Here is a 19,269-nt window from a genome sequence, read left to right as displayed (position 1 = left end):
ACACCAAATGCTGTAGAGATTTGCTGAGGTATTCTCCCTTTCAAAGTGTGCATAAAAGCTGTTCAACTCGTCAGGGAGTGAAGCATCACAGCCATTTATGAAGTTAGTACAGACCTCTACCTCCTTTGATCACCTTCCTCATCTGCTCAAAAGACGTACGTTATTACAACATGACTTGCCTTGCACGAAGCCATGTTGACTGTTCTTAATTAGGCAATAGTTTTCCAAACACTCATAAATACTGATCCTACGAATTGTTTCCAGTAGCTTCTGTATCACTAACATAAGACACACCGATCCATGGTTTCACTTCTTGAATAATGGAACAACATTAGGACCTTTCCGGTGACTAGAGGGTGCACAAAACGGTAGTCAAAGTCCCATTAATTTAATCTTCGGCCTTTCTCAATAATCGATAGCATATCACATCAGGGCCTGCAGACTTAAAAACCTTAATGTCCTTCAAGAGACCCAACTCTACCTCCTCTTTTATCTCAAAGTGCCCTACGTGCTCCACACTGATTTCACTACCCTCCATGTCCTTCTCCTTGGTAAGTATCAATGCAGAGTACTCTAATCACAAACGAGAGAAAATCTGAGGATGCTGGAAATCCAAGCAACACACACAGAACGCTGGAGAAACTCAGCAGGCCAGGCAGCATCTACGGAGAAGAGTACAGTTGACATTTTGGACTAAGACTGGAGAGTATTGGAGAGAAAAAGATGAGGAGTTAGAAAATGAGGGGAGGAAGCACCATCAGGTGGTAAGTGAAACTGAGAGGCGTGAGGGGTGAAGTAAAGAGCTTGGAAGTTGATTGGAGAAAGAGATACAGGGCTGGAGAAGGGGGAATCTGATAGGAGAGGACAGAAGGCCATGGAAGAAAGGGAAGTGGGAGGAGCGTGACAGGGAGGTGATGGGCAGGCAAGGAGATGAGGTGAGGGGAAAAAGGGATGGGGAATAGAGAAGGGGTGGGGGCATTACTGGAAATGTAAGAAATCAATGTTCATTTCATCAGGTTGGAGGCTCCTCCAACCTGAGTGTGGCCTCATCGCAACAGTAGAGGAGACCATGGATGTGCATGGGAATGGGGAGTGGAATTAAAATGGGTGTCCACTGGGAGATCCCACTTTTGCTGGTGACAGAGTGTATGTGCTCGGCAGTCTTCCAATCTACGTTGGGTCTCACCGATATACAAGAGGCTACACCGGAGCACACCTGCCCCTACACCTCCACCCTCACCACGTTCAGCGCCCCAAATGGTCCTTCCCGATGAGGCGTTGCTTCACCTGTGAATCTGTTGGGGTCATCTATTGCATCCGGTGCCCCCAGTGCTACGCTCTGTCCGCCAGAAAAAGCAGGATCTCCCTGTGGCCACCAATTTTAATTCCCATTCTCACTCCGACATGTCCAGCCAAGGCCTTCTCTGCTGCCATGATGAGGCCACACTCAGGTTAGAGGAACAAAGCCTTGTTTTCCTTTATCAAACTTCCAGTATGCCCCACCCCCTTCCCTATTCCCCATCTCCCTTTTCCCTCTCTCACCTTATCTTCTTGCCTGCCCATTGCCTCCCTCTGTGCTCCCCCCCTTTTTCTTTCTTCCAAGGCCTTCTGTCCTCTCCTATTAGATTCTCTCTTCTCCAGCCCTGTATCTCTTTCTGCAATCAACTTCCCAGCTCTTTACTTCACCCCTCCCCTCTCAGTTTCACCTCTCACCTTGTGTTTCTTCCTTCCCTTCCTTCTAACTCTGACTTCTCATTATTTTTTCACCAGCACTTCTTAACATCTGAGATTCCCTTACCCTGCCATCATTTCCCATCCTTCTTACTGGAACATACCTGTCCTGTATGCTGTGCAGTTGCCCTGTAAACATCTGTAAAGGGGGTTTCTTCTTTTTTCTTTGTTACTGTTGGGAAAGGGTATCTTCTTTTTGTTAACTAGCAGGAATGCTAATTTACTGATAACAAGAATGGTATTCCTTTGTAAACCAAATGGGGATTAATGTTCTTTCTTCTGAGTCTGTAAGCTTTTGTTGACGGGCTTTTGGGCAGATCGGCGCGAGGGGGTCGAGGGAGAGGCCGCAATGCGGTAAGCGGGCGAGATTCGGACCCCAAAGGGGGGGGTCCGAGGCCGAGAGGAACTCCGAGGAGGGGGGATGAAGCTAGATGTGCTTGGTTGACCACTCGGAGGGTCCTGAGCTGCGAGTCGAGGAGTTCGGAGAGTCCTGAGCTGCGAGTCGAGGAGTTCGGAGGGGATCGAATGGTGGCCTGAAGACTTCAGAAATTGAGCTCCAACGGTTGTGCACGAAGTGGTTTGGAGTTTGATAAGTTTGGCGCCTTTTCTTTATTTTTCTCTTCATATATACTGTATCATTATTAATCACTTAGTTATAGTAACCTTTATAAATTGTACTCATTTAATCGCATATGGTGTACTGTCTGTTTTTGGGCGAGGCGGGGACATCACACAGCATCCACACCAGCTGATTACCCAGTTTGGCGGGGCCGAAGGCTGCTCCCCCTAGACGAGAACGAGCTGAGCGAGCCTGAGGCGATCCAGGGGGTTACACATCCTTCACATGTCAGATATGAACTTGCTAATAAACAATTGTTCCCAATTAACTCTCCCTAACTTCTGCCTAATACATTAATAATTAAACCTCTTCCAATTTAATACTCTCCCAAGTTCCATACTTATTGTTGTAATGTGAGTATTATTTAAAGTAAGTTAATACTAACCAGGAAGCTCTTTTTAAAATGAGGCTGGTTCTGAGGTCAGCGGGGTTTCACTTCTGTTCTTTTTACTCCTGGTGTGCATTGTATATAGTTCGTCTGCCATGCTGCACGAGTTACCTGAAGGCCTCAGTGTATAAATATTGATTTGCCGTTCCTGATAAAGTTGTTCTTTTGGACTTGAAATTGTTGAGTGGTCCTTTCTCGAAGTAGAAGTTACCACATATTTTTGGAGACGAGGTGAACTGGTTTTGTGGACGTGTTGGCACATTTTGAACAGGAGCAGTGAGAGGACAAGGAGCCTCGTGTTCGAATGGCTACGTTCAGGACTATCGGTGAATTTATGGAGGGAAATGAGAACTGGCTGAAGTATGAGGAAAGGTTGGGACACATTTTCTGTGTTAATGGAATTAGCTAATGAGGAGGCTAAGAAGCGCTCTATTCTCCTGAGTGTGTGTGGGGCAAAGACTTGCAAGTTGATCACCGTGGAAACCGGGAGAAATTCCATATGATGAACTGGTCAAGCTCATGGGGAACCACCACAATCCAAAACCCTCTGTGATAGTCTAACGGTGTAAGTTTCACAGCCATTTCAGGACGCCAGGTCAGTTTGTGGCCGAGCTTTGGCAGCTGTCGGGGCATTGCAATTTCAGAGCCGTGTTAGATGACGTGCTCCTTGATAGATTAGTATGCGGCATTAATATGCGGTGGGGTTTGTTGGGAGAAACCCCACCATTGACTTTCAAGAAAGCCCTAGAGATTGCCCAAGGCATGGAGATGGCTGCTAATAATGCTAAAGGTATCCAGAAAGGGTATTTTGGGGGAGGGTTCTCAGTCGGCGGCAGTACACCAAGTCAGGAAGGAGTCTGGTAAACAGGCAAAGCGGAGGAATGTTTTCAGTGTGGAGGGATGCACTATGCAAATATTTGTAAATTGAAAGACAGTCTGCCATGCTTGTAGCAAAAAGGGACATTTAGCTAAAAAGTGCAGGAGCTTAAAGGTTAAGCCTGGGCAGGGGAAAGCTCAACAGGCCCAGGCAGCCACACACCACCTAGGAGAAGCAGATGAGGAGATAGCGTGTGCCTACAACATGTTTGGAATGGAAATGGATGAGGAACCACCTGAACCATATTATGCCACAGTTACTGTCAGGGGAAAGGACATTAAGTTTGAGATTGATTCAGGGGCTACTGCATCGGTCGTTAGTAAGGAGACTTACAGGAGGACATGGAGATCCAACCTGCCTCCCATCAGACCAACTAAGCTCAAACTCAGGACCTATACGGGGCAGCCCATACCTCATTTAGGGGTGTTATATGTGGATATTTCCGCCGGGAGTCAGAAGGCTGAAGCCAGGCTGGTGAAAGCTAAGGGCAGTGGGCCCAGTTTTTTGGGCCGCGATTGGCTTTGCAAAATCCGACTCAACTGGCATGAAATTAAGTATGCACACACGACAGAGGACATTCTGCAGCGGTGTAGTTACGTTTTTAGGGACGAGCTGGGCTCGCTGCAGGGCATGACAGTGAAACTCCATGTCGGCTCTGAGGCCACACCACGTTTTTTTTTAAGCCCAGGTCGGTGCCCTTTGCCATGAAAGGCAAAGTCGAGGTGGAGCTGGTACGTTTACAGGGGCTGGGCATCACTGAGGCCATCCAGTTTTCAAGGTGGGCGGCTGCTCTTGTTCCTGTTTTGAAAGCACATAAAACGGTGAGGTTATGTGGGGACTATAAGCTTACGGTGAATCAGGTCTCTAAGCTGGAGGAGTGCCCATTGCCACGGGTGGATGACCTGTTTGTGACCCTGTCAGGGGTTAAGCTGTTCACAAAGCTGGACATGAGCCATGCCCACCAACAGCTGCTGCTGGATGAGGGTTCAAAGGACTATGTCACAATCAATATGCACAAGGGATTATTCAAATACAATTGCCTGGTGTTTGGAGTGGTGTCTTGCCCTGCCATTTTCCAAAGGACAATGGACTATTTGCTGCAGGGGATTCCACATGTAGCAGTGAAAGGAGTCTGCAGGATGGCTGCATTTTCTGGAGGGCGAGGGTCTTTTTGTTAAGGTGTTTGTATTGGTAAACTGTTGCTGAGACACTAGTACACGCTTCAGGGGATTCACAAGCTAATGGCACCACTTTTTATTATATTCTATTACATTTTGTTACAGTTCTTTTACATTTGCGGAGGGTTAGATTTTAAAGGGGGAGAAATGTTAACGTGAGCATTATTTAAAGTAAGTTAATACTAACCAGGAAGCTGTTTTTAAAACGAGGCTGGTTCCGGGGTCAGCGGGGTTTCACTTCTGTTCTTTTTACTCCCGGTGTGCATTGTATATAGTTCGTCTGCCATGCTGCACGAGTTACCTGAAGGCCTCTGTATATAAATATGGTTGCCATTCCTGATAAAGTTGTTCTTTTGGACATGAAATTGTTGAGTGGTCCTTTCTTGAAGTAGAAGTTACCACACTTGTCTATTGCTATCTTATAATCTAAGGAGTTGTGATCACTCTTCCCTAACTGTTCTCTTATTGAAAGGTCAGTCAGCTGGCTAGGCTTATTACCCAACGCCAGGTCCACTATGGCCTCTCTTCTCATTGGGCAATCTATTATATTGGTATGAAAAACCTGGATGTACCTAATAAATTTTGCCCCATCTAATCTCTTGCACTAAAGATACCACAGTCTCTGTTAAAGAATTTGAAGTTACTCATGACAAGAACCCTGTTTTTACACATTTTCCTTATCTGTCTGTATCTCTGTTCCTCAATATCGTGTTATCTATCAGGGAGACTGTAATATAATCCTCATCAGCGTGATTGCACCTTTCTTTTTCTGTTCTGCCTATGCAGCCCTCTATCATGTCCTGAGTAAGTGCAGCCGTGATATTGTTCCTGATTAATAGTGCAGCTCCCCTCCTGTCCAACATCCCCATGCAATACTCTTCTACCTCCTTTTTATATCTTTTCTGAAACATCAAAACCCTGGAACATTAAGCATCCAATTCGGTCCCTCTCTTATCCAAGTCTCTGTAATTACCCCAGCATCATAGTTCCATGTAATGATCCATACTTTAAATTGTTCACCCTTGCCCATAATACTCCAAGCATTAAAATACAAATATTTTGCCTCATCTCCCCATTGTGTGTATTACCGCAATCCTGCCTGTCCTTCCTTACACACTTATTGGACATGACCTCTCCATATCTACATTCCTCTCAATCCCTCCACTTGGACCTGGCGTTCTGGTTCCCATCCCTATGCCAAACTAGTTTACCCCCTCCCGTGTGGCTCTAGCAAAGGTCTCAGCCAGGATACTACTTCCCCTCCAGTTAAGGAGCAACCTGTACTCTTGTCGAGGTTGTCCCTGCCTCTTGAACCTGTTCCTCGCAACACATTCATCTGTTCTATCTTTCTATTCCTGACCTGGACAGCACTTGGCACCGGGAGTAATCCAGAAATTACTGCCTTTGAGGTCCTGTTTTTCAACCTCTTTTCTAAATCCCTCTACTCGCTGCAAATGACTTCCTTCCCCTTTCTGGCAATGCCAATAGGCATCACAGCTTCTGGCTATTCCCAGTTCCCCCTTGAATGTTCTGAAGCCATTTCGAGGTGTGATCAACACTGACAGCTGGGAGACAGCATACCTTTCTGGTGTCTCCTTCGTGGCCAGAGAATCTCCTGTCCGTTCCCTTGAATACTGAACTTCCTATTGTGATTGCTCTGCCTGACATTACTGGCCTCGAACCTCTGACCTGGTGGCTGCAGCTGTAACTTGACAGGTCACTTTCTCCCCCACTCGCCAGCTGTATCCTAAGGAGTATATGTTTCTGAGAGAAATGGCCACAGTAGCATCCTGCACCGTCTCCTTGTTCACCTTTTCTGGGGATCAGCAGACTATCTGCTGCCTGCACCTTGGGTGTGACCACCTTTCTGAGTGGTCACAAGGCAGGAATTTCCATCAGTCAAGTTGACTGAGCATATCCTCCCTGTTTTATTTGTGCCTTGAAAATCTTTGCTTCGATGGAAAGCAAAGTGGCTTATTTGTTGTGGGAATTTGTCAGGCATGCAACCTATATGGCCCGTGCATTTGAATTGCCTGGGTGTAATTGAAGCATCATTTTTGTGGATATTGATGGGGGAAGAGCATGATGACAGCAACATGAAAGAATTGTAGTTAATTCTTGCATGGCTCACAGATGAATAAAAATAATTGCAATGATGGAACTAGCAATTGCAGCTGATCGGGGCAAGCCATGAAGAGCTGCTTTGGAAGGAGGAGGGGGGGAATCAGTTCAAATTTTGATCACAAACAGGAACTCATCACCATCAAGTTAACATTTTTTTTCTACTTATGATGGCTAAGCTAATTTCAGTTGAATCTCCTTGTTTAAAGTTTATGTATGTACGGGGGTGGGGGGTGATTGATAAGTCTGTGGCCTAAGGTAGGAGGAGTCAATTTTAGAAAACCTAGCACATTTATTTTTCAACAAAGTCCCCTCCTGCATGTACACACATAGTCCAGCAGTTGTGGGGCATACGGATCCCTTCTTTGTAGAAGTGGTCCACAGCAGGGGTGAATGATAAGTTTGTGGCCTAAGGTAGAAGGAGATGAGTAATGAACTTCAAACTTTCTGCATTATCACTCAATGAGTTGAACTGCACGTGCATGTAACGAGAGTGTCTTGGACCTCCAGGAGGTACACGGCAGGGGTGATTGATAAGTTGTGGCCTAAGGTAGAAGGAGATGAGTTATACAGCCCTCATTACATGCATGTACAGTTCTGTGTGAAAATGCAGGAAGTTTGAAGCTAATAACTCATCTCCTGCTACCCTAGGCCACAAACTTATCAATCACCCCTGCTGTGGACCATCTTCTGGAGGTCGAGGACACCAACTTCTACAAAGAAGAGATCCATATGCTCCACGACCGCTGGACTAAGTGTGTAAATGTAGGAAAAATAAATGTGCTAGGTTTTCTAAAATTGACCCCTTCTCCCTTAGGCCACGAACTTATCAATAACCCCTTGTACCTTTACTTAAGAGAAAATCTGCAATACAGTGACTTCTCCAATGCTGCAATTATATGTTGTTTCTATTGTTAAAGAAATATTTCAAACAAACCAGACTTGTAACGTTTTTTAAAAATGATAGATGTTGCCTGACTCGGCAGCTCGTTTTCGTGAATGTTTTAGGTACTTAATTTGTTTGAACATTACCAGATGAGAGAGATGTTGGGGTGTGTCAACCATTTGGATTTGACCGCGATGGCGCCATTTGTATTTGAGGTAGTGCTCTGTATGCCTGGCTCCATTACTAGTCACTGTGTGATGCACACTGTATAGAATGGTTGTGATGGAGGATCATGCAGAAAGGAAGGCAGGCAGACTGAGATTCTGGAGTAAAGTTAACTGAAACGGGAGAAACGGAGAAGATTCTTTCTTCACCCCCTTGTTTCCCCCCCACCCCCATCTCCCTTCACAAACCACTTTGAAAGTTAACTTTGCCTCCGCTTTTATTTATTGGAGATTGTTAGCTTGACTTTGTGTACTGCGTGATTTGAATATTGGTTTTGTTTCTTTGTTTTTATCTTTCCAGGATGGATGCCCTGCCTCTGCCATTTTAGTGTGTGGAATGTTCTGTTTCTGCCATCTGTTCTCTTGCCCAATTCCAGCCGTCCAGCTGCTGAATACAAAACGACCAGGGCCTGCACTTTGGCCTTCACACAGGAGGTAAGAGAGTTTAGAAATCAACTACCAAAGGTAGCCTTCCCTGGGTATTGGAATATCTCTACTAATTTTCATTTCACAATATGCTCTTTGCACTATAATGATGAAGGGACCTTTGTAGTCCCTCTACAAACAATCTACATGGAGCATTCAAAAAGATGAAGAGACTACATGTTTCCAAGAATATCCCTGTCCTGGCATCTAGTATGTGAGTGCTAGTTAAAAGACTGAAGCATTTACAGTCATCTTCAATCAGCACTGCTGAATAGGTGTTTCATATTGGTTCCTTCAATAGTCCTTGTTAGCACAGAAGCTCGCCTTCAACCAGTTTACTTCACTTTATAGGATACAAGGAAACACTGAGGGCACTGTACCCAGTATCTTAAGGACAATTGTTCAATTACTCTTGCATAATTATAGTAATGGTATCCACCAGAAGATGCTTAAAGCTGCCCAATTATAATAGGTTGACAAACATTGACAATTCAGCCTGGTTAGTCATTGTTCAGTCATGCTACTTTCCCTCATTCAGCTGACATAGGAAATGGTGATACTGTAGCGGTGTGCTACATCCAGCGCTAAAATTATGACACGGAATCGGTAACTGCAGTCGAAGGAAAAACTTTATTCGAAATCCTCAGCCTCACTTTTAAGCCTCACTCAACCTGCCCCCCGTAGCGCAAAGGCTCCAAAGCTCTGTGCTCGCAAACCCCCGTAGGCTATCTCCCTTAGCCGGAAAGCTGGCTAATTGTGAGCCGGTTCGGATGTGCCAGGAAATGGGTCGCCACAATACCCTCTTTTTGAAAATGATTTTGTGAAGTTCTGTTAGCTTTTACTCTCATGTTATTCAGTCTGTTATAATTAGAGAAATAATAATCTGTTTCGTTCTGCACCTCCTTCATTTCTGATCTGTTCCAAGTCTTAGCTGTGAAGAGCTCCTTCCAGAAAGATTTAGCTGTAATTTGAGGAATTGCCCTCATAACTTGCTGTTAATTCACCAACCTTCTAGTTTTAAAGTTCATATTGAAGGTAATTTTTTTTTTCATTTACGCAATGATGGTATGTAAAATTGCTGCCTTTTTCATTTCAGGTATATTGGATATATCTGTGAAATGGTTTCTGATAAACCCAAGCTCCCACACTGTAAGCCCATCATCATTAAAACCATCACAGTGAGCCCTGTCCCTTGCTTTAACAAGCAGAGAAATGGCTGCCGACCTTTTTTTGAGGTTTTTATTGGTGAAACAAAGATTTTTACTACTGCACAAGAATATGATAAAATGAGGTATGATTCTGTCTTTAGCAAGTATTTTCCCATACAGACATTACCATTTATAATTCTGTGTATTTGATCAGTGGGCATTCTGAATCCTTGTGTCTGCTTAAAACATTAAACATTAGAAGATATTGTTTGCAATTTTAGTATCAGTATTTTTGTTTGTACAGTCACTGCATCCATAGATTTAACAGAATAATTAACTATGATAATACATAATGTTGACTGAAATAGTCGACAATTTGAGTGTGACATCGGGGTGTTTTTTAGTCAGTGAACAAAATTCATTTTCCATTCAAACCTGTATCTAGTTTATAAAAATGATTATTAAGTACAAAAATCCTGAAGACGATAGCAAAGCAAGATAGATGCTGGAAATCTGAAATAAAATCAGAAAATGTTGGGATTTCTCTGCTGAAAAGCTTTCACTTTCACTTGGTCAGTAACAATTATTGTGCTATTGCGTAGAAAGGAATGAATTTTGGGGGCAGTGCATAACAAGCTGATGCAAATGACCCTGGAAGAATGTCTAGACCAGGGATTCCCAAACTGGAGCCCATGGACCCCTTGCTAATGTATTGGTCCATAGCATACAAAAGGTTGGGAACCCATGGACTAGACAGACTTCTCTCTGAAAAAAGCTTAATAGTGAATAAAAAGTTCCCATTAAGCATTCCTTTGTGACAAATTATTGGAACTACAATGATCTGATCGTGCCTTGTTGCCCTGGTCTGTTCTAAAGAGAACTGAACCTATGTTAATTGTATTCTCTCTGGTAGAAAGTGACCAGTGAATTCTGATGGAAATTAATATGCTGATGTTTCCGAGGTGACAGCGTATCTGCATCATGCCTTGAGTGATGCCTTTTCCTGGAGTATTTTTGTCTTTTTCTCCACCTGTCAAGGGCTTTTAAAGGAAAATAGGATTTTTCTTCTTATAAAGTAATATTTTCAATTTTAAAATATCACAAAATTTAAATTTCTTAAATCCTAAAGAGAACATCGAATCCAGGAGGGAAAAGTCTTCGCTTCTTTGGGTGTTAGTGCCCATGGAGATGTTGTTGTTGCTGCCTTTCACATGCGGTCAACAATTGGTGGAAGACTTCAAGCAAAGGTTAGACAGTGTTGTAGCTTCATTCTTTGAATAGGGATGTATGAGTTGTTCAACTCTTATGTTAGCAAATCTTTCCTGTTTATGGTTACTAATATAAAATGCCGTTGCTCTGGATCAGTTAAATGATTTTTGCATTATTGAAGCAATGAAAAAATCTTACTGTTTCACTAATCTTTCATCAGGAGGTTGTGGCATGTGCTGAAATGAAGCTGAGGGTTTTTGTTTCATATTCCAGAATCATACCAAATTTCACATGATGCAGACCAGCCACACTTGGTCCTGGATTGTTGAACCTATTATGTACCAGTTCAGCACCAGTCCTGATACAGGGTTTCGACTTAAAATGTCAGCAGTTCCTTCATACCCTCACTCCCTTCACTTTACATCTGTTGAGTTCCATTAGCAGGTTGGTTATTGCAAGAAATTCTGAAGTCTGGTTAAAAAAAAAAGGAAGTTCGTGATAAGTTTAAGAAGTTGAACTCAGAAATCAGACAAGACCCTTGAGGAATATAAAGGAAGCAGGAAATCAACAAAACAAGAAATATAGAGGACTGAAAATGGCCATGAAGTGTCCTTGGCAAGTAAGGTCAAGGAGAATGCCAAGCCATTATATATTTGGAGCTGTAGGATAGCTTGGGAAATTGTGGGTCCTCTGAAGGACAAAAGGGATTTCTTGTGGAGTCAGAGGAAATGTGCAAAGTCTTCAATTGGCATTCACCAAGGAGAAGGGCATCGATGATGGTGAAATTAGAGAGAGGTATGCTGGCAAGGGAGGAGGTCTTGATATAGTCTTTGTAGCCTCATTAGCTGTTGGCAAGGTTCCAGAAGTTTATGTTCTTCCTTTGTTAAAGAGCAACAGAGAAAAACTAGGAAATTATAGGCTAGTGAGCTTTGCAACATTAGTATGGAAATGATTGTAGCTGATTCATAGGAACAGGATTTACTTGCATTCTCAAAAGCATGGACTTATTAGGGTTAGTTATTCTGGCTTCAGAGGGGAGATCACATCTTTCAAATTTGATAGTTACTGATCCAGATGATTGATGAGGGGAAGGCAATGGATGTTGCATATGTGTAAACACAAGGAAATGCAGCAACATGAAATCTGCTTGGACGAAGGGTCTCGGCCCGAAATGTTGACAGCGCTTCTCCATATAGATGCTGCCTGGCCTGCTGTGTTCCACCAGCATTTTGTGTGTGTTGTTGTCTGCTCGACCTGCCAAGTTTCTTGGAAGAGATTGTCTGTTGTGTAATAGCCTTCAGTAAAGGAGCTGGCAAGGTTCCTTGTGGCAGGTTAGTCCAACAAATTAAGTGACATAGAATCCATGGTGACCTAGTAAATTCGTAAACCTTCCTTATCAATCATCATGCTACTGACGGTAGATTTAAACAGTGCATTTTAGTAAAGCTTTGTGGCTTTAGAATCTGAAACTGACAGTATAATCCATATAATTTATATGCATTATATATTTTAATTTTAGTTATATTTTCTCTATGCTATTGCTGATCCATGACTTTATTACTAGAATTCTATGTTTTTGTTGTGCTTCTTTTCCCAATTTAGCTAACAAACACACAGATATTTCAGATTCAAGTCCACACTGGATTCATTGCTCCTGGAACAACAGTTTTAAAGTTTACAAAGTGAGTAGGAGCTTATTGTACTTTTAATCTAATGAAAATAAAATTCTGGGTATTCCTCCTTTGATAGGTATCATTTTGTGTCCTAAGAACAATATTTGTCCAATGTTAATTGCAAAATTAATTATTTCTTGTTCTTTGCTGCCACTACCCTCTGCCTCTCAACACAGTCCAGAGTCATTTATTACGTTGTTATTGACTCAAGTCATGTTATAACCTACCTCTCTTTAAGAATTTTCTGTCTGACAGCTCTTGTTGTTCCATTAGTCATTACAGTCGGTGTATTTCGGTAGTCAAAAATGAAATTGCATTTGCAGAATTGTATTTTTGCATCTTTATCAGGTGAACCTAGGTAGCAGATAACTCAACACTGGGGGGTGTGGTGGGGGGGAAGGGAAGAGTGGAGCAGAGTCTGTGACTACAAACAGGTCTCCAGGACAGTGCTCCCTTCCTGCTGCCATGATTGGTGATGTCTCAGTGGTTGTCTCAACATTCTCAAAGGGGAGGGTGAGCAACCAGAAATTATTGTTGGCATAAATGACTTGGGTAAGGAAAGGGATGAAGTCCTGTGTTGTACTTGAGCATGGGAAATGGGAGCAGAAGTATGTCATCTGGCCCTTTGAGTCTGCTCTGCCATTCAGTAACATCATGGCTGATCTGGCTGTGGACATACCTGCACCTACCTGCCTTTTTCCTATAACCCTTAATTTCTTGACTATGCAATAAATCTAACTGAGTCTTAAATGTATTTAATGATTTAGCCTATGTGTCAATGAGAACAGGAGAATATGGCAAATTAATGTGTTGCTGAAAAGTTGGTGCAGGGTTTTGATATTTTGGATCTTTAGGAACCCTAATCAGTACTTTTGCAATATATGACCTTAAAAATAAAAGACGAAGATGCAGAAGAAATATAATGAGATTGGGGAATAAGCAGACAATGCCCAGAAAGGAAGAGAGGAGGAAATAGCAGAAGGGACAAAGGCAAGCCTGAAAAAAGGGAGATTGAACGATTTACTTAGAAATGTAAATGTAAGGTAGGACAGTTATCGAAATATCGTTGGAACCAATGTTCATTTATCGAAGTTAACAAACTGATTTTTTGCCTCACCATTTTAGAATTCCTGAAATGATCAGTTATTGAATTAGGTTAATTGCATGTTTGGTGTACCATTATCATGCATTAAGATAACATTAGTTCCCTTGTTGCTGAAGTTGTCTAGATTGCAGATCAGTTTGTTGTGAGAATAGTGTGGTCAGAAGCCACAAGTTGATGATGAATGTTGTTCCCCAGTGCACATAATCTGGTACTTTCAGAACTTTTGTGCCTGATTAACGGGTTTTTCCAGGCAGCAAGTTGGTATATCCCTATAATATCTTAGTATTTTGTAAAATTTCACTTTTCTTAGTGTTTTGTACAATTGTAATAAATTTTCCTGGTAGGTTTGTTTGGAGTGTGGGAATTGGGTGGATGGAGTTGATGATATAATGAGATAAGTGGATTACAGGCGTTGATGGCACTGCTCAGAGGCATTGCTGATTCAATGTGCTGAATGGCTTCGTCTGTCACAAGGAATTATGGAGGATTTTTCTCTGTTCCAAAGCTTTCTTCTCACCTGTGAATCAGAAGGTTAGTTTTGCATTAGCTGCAGATTTCTTTACCACACATTCTACATTTAGGTCTAAATCATAATTTATTGCAAAGAGCCCGGGATTGAGTGCTGAGCCCTGTAGAGTGTTGAGAGTAATAGCCTTCAAGCTTTTTCTCCCCACATAAGTACTCATAGCCAAATATTTTTGCTTCTGAGCTAATTTCAGATCTAATTTGCCCCTCTCATTTGTATCCCTGGGTTATTATTCTGTTGAGCAGACTACACCAACCTTATCAAAAGCTTTGCAAAAATCCATGTAAATGCATTCATTGCTCCAGTCCAACTGGCTTCCCTGTTGCCTCCTCAAAAAATTCAGTCACATTACTGAGGCACAACCTTCCCTTAACCTGTCCATTTTGACTGGTCATGATTAAACATAGAAAACCTACAGCACAATACAGGCCCTTTGGCCCACAAAGTTCTGCCGAACATGTCCTTACCTTAGAAATTACCTAGGGTTACCAATAGCCTTCTATTTCTAAGCATTTACCTATCTAGGAGCCTCTTAAATGACCCTATTGTATTCGCCTCCACCACCATTGCTGACAACCCATTCCACACACTAAACACTCTGTGATTTAAAAAAAAACCACACGTAACCCTGACATCTCCTCTGTACTTAATTCCAAGCACCTTAAAACTGTGCCCTCTCATGCTAGCCATTTCAGCTCTGGGGAAAAAGCCCCTGACTATCCACACAATCAGTGCCTCTCATCATCTTATACACCTCTATCAGGTCACTTCAAGGAGAAAAGGCCGAGTTCACTCAAACTATTCTCATAAGGCATGCTCCCCAATCCAGGCAACATCCTTGTAAATCTCCTTTGCACCCTTTCTATGGTTTCCACATCCTTCCTGTAGTGAGGCGACCAGAACTAAGCACAGTACTCCAAATGGGGTCTAACCAGGTTCCTATATAGCTGCAACATTACCTCTTGGCTTCTGAACTCAATCCCACAATTAATGAAGGCTAATGTACCGAATGCCTTCTTAACCACAGAGTCAAGAAAATTTGTGATAATTTAGAATGAGCTTTAGTAGTTTGCCTACCACTTGAAATTGAGCGAATTGATCTGCAGTTTACTTGGTCGTCCATTCTTTTTGAACCATAGTATAATACTAACAGATCTATAAACTACTGACACCAACCCTGTGGCCATGGATTATAAAATTGTAGTTTGTGCTCTGCAGTTTCCTTCCTTGTTTCTTTCAGTAAGCTTGGATATAGTAAAATTCAGCTGTACTGATTTTCTATTGTCAAAGGTGATAAACTGCATCGCACTTTGTATTATGCTTGGTGAATTCCAGTATTTCAACACATTCTCCTTAATAACAGCATGAGCATCATCATTCTCCCAAACAAAATATTCAAAGCAGTATCATGTTTCTGCATGAATAAAGAGAGAGATTACACCTTTAGTTAATTGTTTTTAAATCAGTTTTTGTTCAGTTAATTGGGAATATTGTTGGATCATTAAAATTAGAACCTTCATGAGCTGTGCAGTCTGCATTGGTGCAAGACTTTGACCAAGCAACAACAAAGCTCTGAGCATTTGTTTACATGCCAATTTAACTTCGGAATTTTAATGGAGCAGGTTCATAAATTGTTTATTGAATTTCATAACACATCAATGATTAAGGAAGTAAGTCTGCTGAAAGCAATGCACAGGAGATGCATTTTGAATGTCTAGTCAATCTTTGATTTCCTGGACAGTTTAAAGGTTAGACTGACTGAAGGTCTACACCATAAATAAGTACAACTTTCTAATGTCTGGGAAATGGAAAACTTCCAAATAACATTGCATTTCTAAGTTAGCACTTCACGTTCATAACAGTAGCAACTGCAATTCACCGTTCTGATGCAATCCAATGTATCATTGAAAAGTATGTCTGAAGCTTCTTAGACCATTAACTCAAACTTTTTCTCAAATCATGTTTTCAATAGTGCAAATTCACTTGTTTCTGTTCGTAGATAACAGCTGTAGAAGCTGATACTCAAAGGCTGCACTATATTCTTCCACTCTTAAGAGCTGGATCTATCTCTAGTTAAGTGACAGCTGAAATACAGTGTTAGGAAAATAAATGTTTTGTCTGTTTCTGTAAGATTATAAATGGTCAACATCTCGCATTTAAAATTGAGATTTGATAAGGATAAAAAAATTCAAAAATATCCATTGGTAATAACTATCTGCTGGTTATTTTTTTTGAAATTTAGACCCGAGTTGGATGCTTGTGATTCTCCAGAGAAGTATCCCCCAATGTTTCACGTGATACTGGAAGTGGAGGTTGAACCCTCTGATAAAAGATTTGACCTGACTCCACCCTGGGAGCAGTGGGACACCAAAGATCTTGCACCTAAAATCCTTTTTTCAAGCCACCAAGAGCATCAGGAAACTTTAGCAGCCGGTATTGATATAATTCTGTCTAAGAGGGCATACAATTAATATTGTTCGTATTTCAATAGTTGGGCACAATTTCTGTATCTCCTTTGCTTGACAGATAACTAATAGATAATGGAGTTATTGTGTATTGGAAAGTGTTTTCTTTGTACAGGGACTGGGCATGGTTTGACTGGTAGGAAGGTAGTATGTTATATGTAGTTTGATGTTGGAGAAAATTTATGTGAATTTTTTTCAGGTTATTAACTGTGTAGGATAGAAGCAATTAATAATTCAGATGTTCCACAGTTAGCTCTTGCACAATCATTTTTTGAAATTTAGCAATAGTTGAGACATATGCTGCCATTTACTGTAGGTATCACCAACAGATAATGACCTTGCAAAATTACATATGGAGACAGCTAAATCTTTTTAAAATAGAAAAGCCTAAATTTCTTGATGTTAAGAAGGATTATTGTTTCCTCATTTCTGAATAGTAGAACAATTGATCTTGGCTTTCAGTGCAAAGCTTTGCATCTTGGGGTGTCTTTGTGACTATTCTGATACACAAGACCCCTCCACCTCCAGATTTGCTTTCCAGAGTTCATTTCCGTTCAGTGAAGCTTGGATGTGCTAAAGCTTACCTCATAATGCAAAAAGCAGGAAGAGAGTTTGATATGATCAAGGGACAGCTTTTACAAATTCGTGGGGTGAAGGAGGGTTTTACTGGAGATTATGTTCATCGATTTTATCAAAAGTGTATTCAATGGTATCAGTCTAAGAAAAGAAGCTAGCAAAGGTGGCCTGTGTATCAAATTTCATGATTTTTAGGGCACTCAAAACACCTAACAGCAAATAAAATTCTTGTTACGATTGGTCCATCTTGTAATGTACTTATGAAGTTATACAACCACTATACTCAGCAAGATTCAACAGATAGTGATCAGGTTATCTTTTCATTGTGATATTAACTGAAAAGTGTACAGTATGCTGGATAGTGCACAGGGAACAATGTGCTTACTTTATAAGATGAATGGCTCAGCATAATTTCTCAATGATGTACAGTTGGAAATGCTATACAATACTCAGTGTTGAAAGGAGTGTCTGTTTAAATTTAAGTTCATATCCCTTGAGTGACATTTGGAACCCCAACTTTTTGATTTGGGCTCAATTAAGATCATATGAGCAGAATTAGGCCACTTGACACACCGAGTCTGCTTTGCCATTTATTTCATCATGGTCACACCATTTTCCCTCTCGGCCCCAATCTCTTGCCTTCTCCACGTATCTCTTCATGCCCTGACCAATCAATAATCTTTCACCCTCTGCCTTAAATTAGCTTTCACAGCTACCTATGGCAATGAATTCCAAAGATTCGCCATTCTGGCTAAAGAAATTCCTCCTTGCCTCCATTCTAAAAGTATGCCTCTCCATTTTGAAGCAATATCCTCTGGTCTTAGACTATCCCACCATAGGAAACATTCTTCCCATGTCCACTCTATTAAGGCCTTTCATAATTCAATAGGTTTCAATGAGGTCACCCTTCATTCTTCTGAATTCCAGTGATTTACAGGCCCAGTGTCCTCAAACGCTCTTTATATGACAAAGCGTTCAAACCTGGGATCGCTTTTGTGAACCTCAATTGAGCCCTCTCCAGTTTCAGCACATTCTTACTATGATAAGAGGCCCAAAACTACTCACAATGCTCTAATTGAGGCCTCATCATTGCTTTATAAAGCCTCAACATTACATCCTTGCTTTTATTTTCTAGTTCTCTTGAAATGAATGTTAACATTGTATTTGTCTTCCTCACCACAGACTCAACCTGCAAACTAACCTTTAGGAATCCTGCACAAGGACTTCCCAAGTCCTTTTGCATCTCAGTTTTTTATATTTTCCTCTCCATTTAGAAAATAGTCAACCCTTCCATTTCTTCTACCAAAGTGCATGACCATGTACTTCCTGACACTGTATTCCATCTACCATTTCTTTGCTCGTTTACCTAATTTGTCTAGGTTCTTCTGTAGCCTCTCTACTTCTGCAAAACTCCCTGCCCCTCCATTTATCTTCATATTGTCTGCGAACTTTGCAACAAAGCCATCATCCAAATCATTAACCTACAATGTCAGAAGAATCGTTTCCAACACAGACCCCCGTGGAACACCACTAGTCACTGGCAGCCACCCAGAACAGGTTCCATTTATTCCCACTTTTTGTCTTCTGCTAATCAGACACTATTTTGTCCAGGCTAGAGTCTTCCCTGTAATATCATGGGCTTGTCGTGTGTTAAGCAGCCTCATGTTTGGAACCTTGTCAAAGGCCTTCTGAAAATCCAAATACACAACATCTACTGATTCTCCTTTGAATATCCTACTTGTTATTTCTTCAAAGAATTCCAACAAATTTGTCGGGCAAGGTTTGCCCTTGATGAAACCATACTGATTACCGCCTATTTTATCATGTGTCTCCAAGTACCCTGAAACCATATCTTAACTATTCACTCCAATACCTTCCCAACCACTGAGGTCAGACTAACTTCCTGCTTCCTCTCTTGAAGAGTGGAGTGACATTTGCAATTTTCCTGTGTTCTGGAACCATTTCAGAATCTAGTGATCATTGAAAGATCATTACTAATGCCTCCACAATCTCTTTAGCCAACTCTTTCAAAACCCTGGGGTGGACACCATTTGGTCCAGATGACCTACCTATCCTCAGACCTTTCAGTTTCCCAAGCACATTCTCTCTAGTGATGG

The 19,269-nt window shown here is 41.6% G+C and overlaps 1 protein-coding gene across 1 annotated transcript in view; it reads left to right on the top strand.

Annotated features, from left to right (window-relative positions):
- Positions 1–19,269, top strand: part of dnajc6 (DnaJ (Hsp40) homolog, subfamily C, member 6) — a 230,562-nt gene that overhangs the window by 179,093 nt on the left and 32,200 nt on the right. The window contains exons 7-11 of the mRNA XM_059983611.1: positions 8,326–8,459; positions 9,547–9,741; positions 10,728–10,845; positions 12,410–12,489; positions 16,354–16,544. Coding sequence (XP_059839594.1) covers positions 8,326–8,459; positions 9,547–9,741; positions 10,728–10,845; positions 12,410–12,489; positions 16,354–16,544 — 718 coding nt within the window. The remainder of the gene's footprint in view (positions 1–8,325; positions 8,460–9,546; positions 9,742–10,727; positions 10,846–12,409; positions 12,490–16,353; positions 16,545–19,269) is intronic.

This window comes from Hypanus sabinus, chromosome 11 (assembly GCF_030144855.1).
Source record: "Hypanus sabinus isolate sHypSab1 chromosome 11, sHypSab1.hap1, whole genome shotgun sequence".
NCBI classification, from domain to species: domain Eukaryota; kingdom Metazoa; phylum Chordata; class Chondrichthyes; order Myliobatiformes; family Dasyatidae; genus Hypanus; species Hypanus sabinus.
This window is presented reverse-complemented; position numbering and strand designations above follow the sequence as displayed.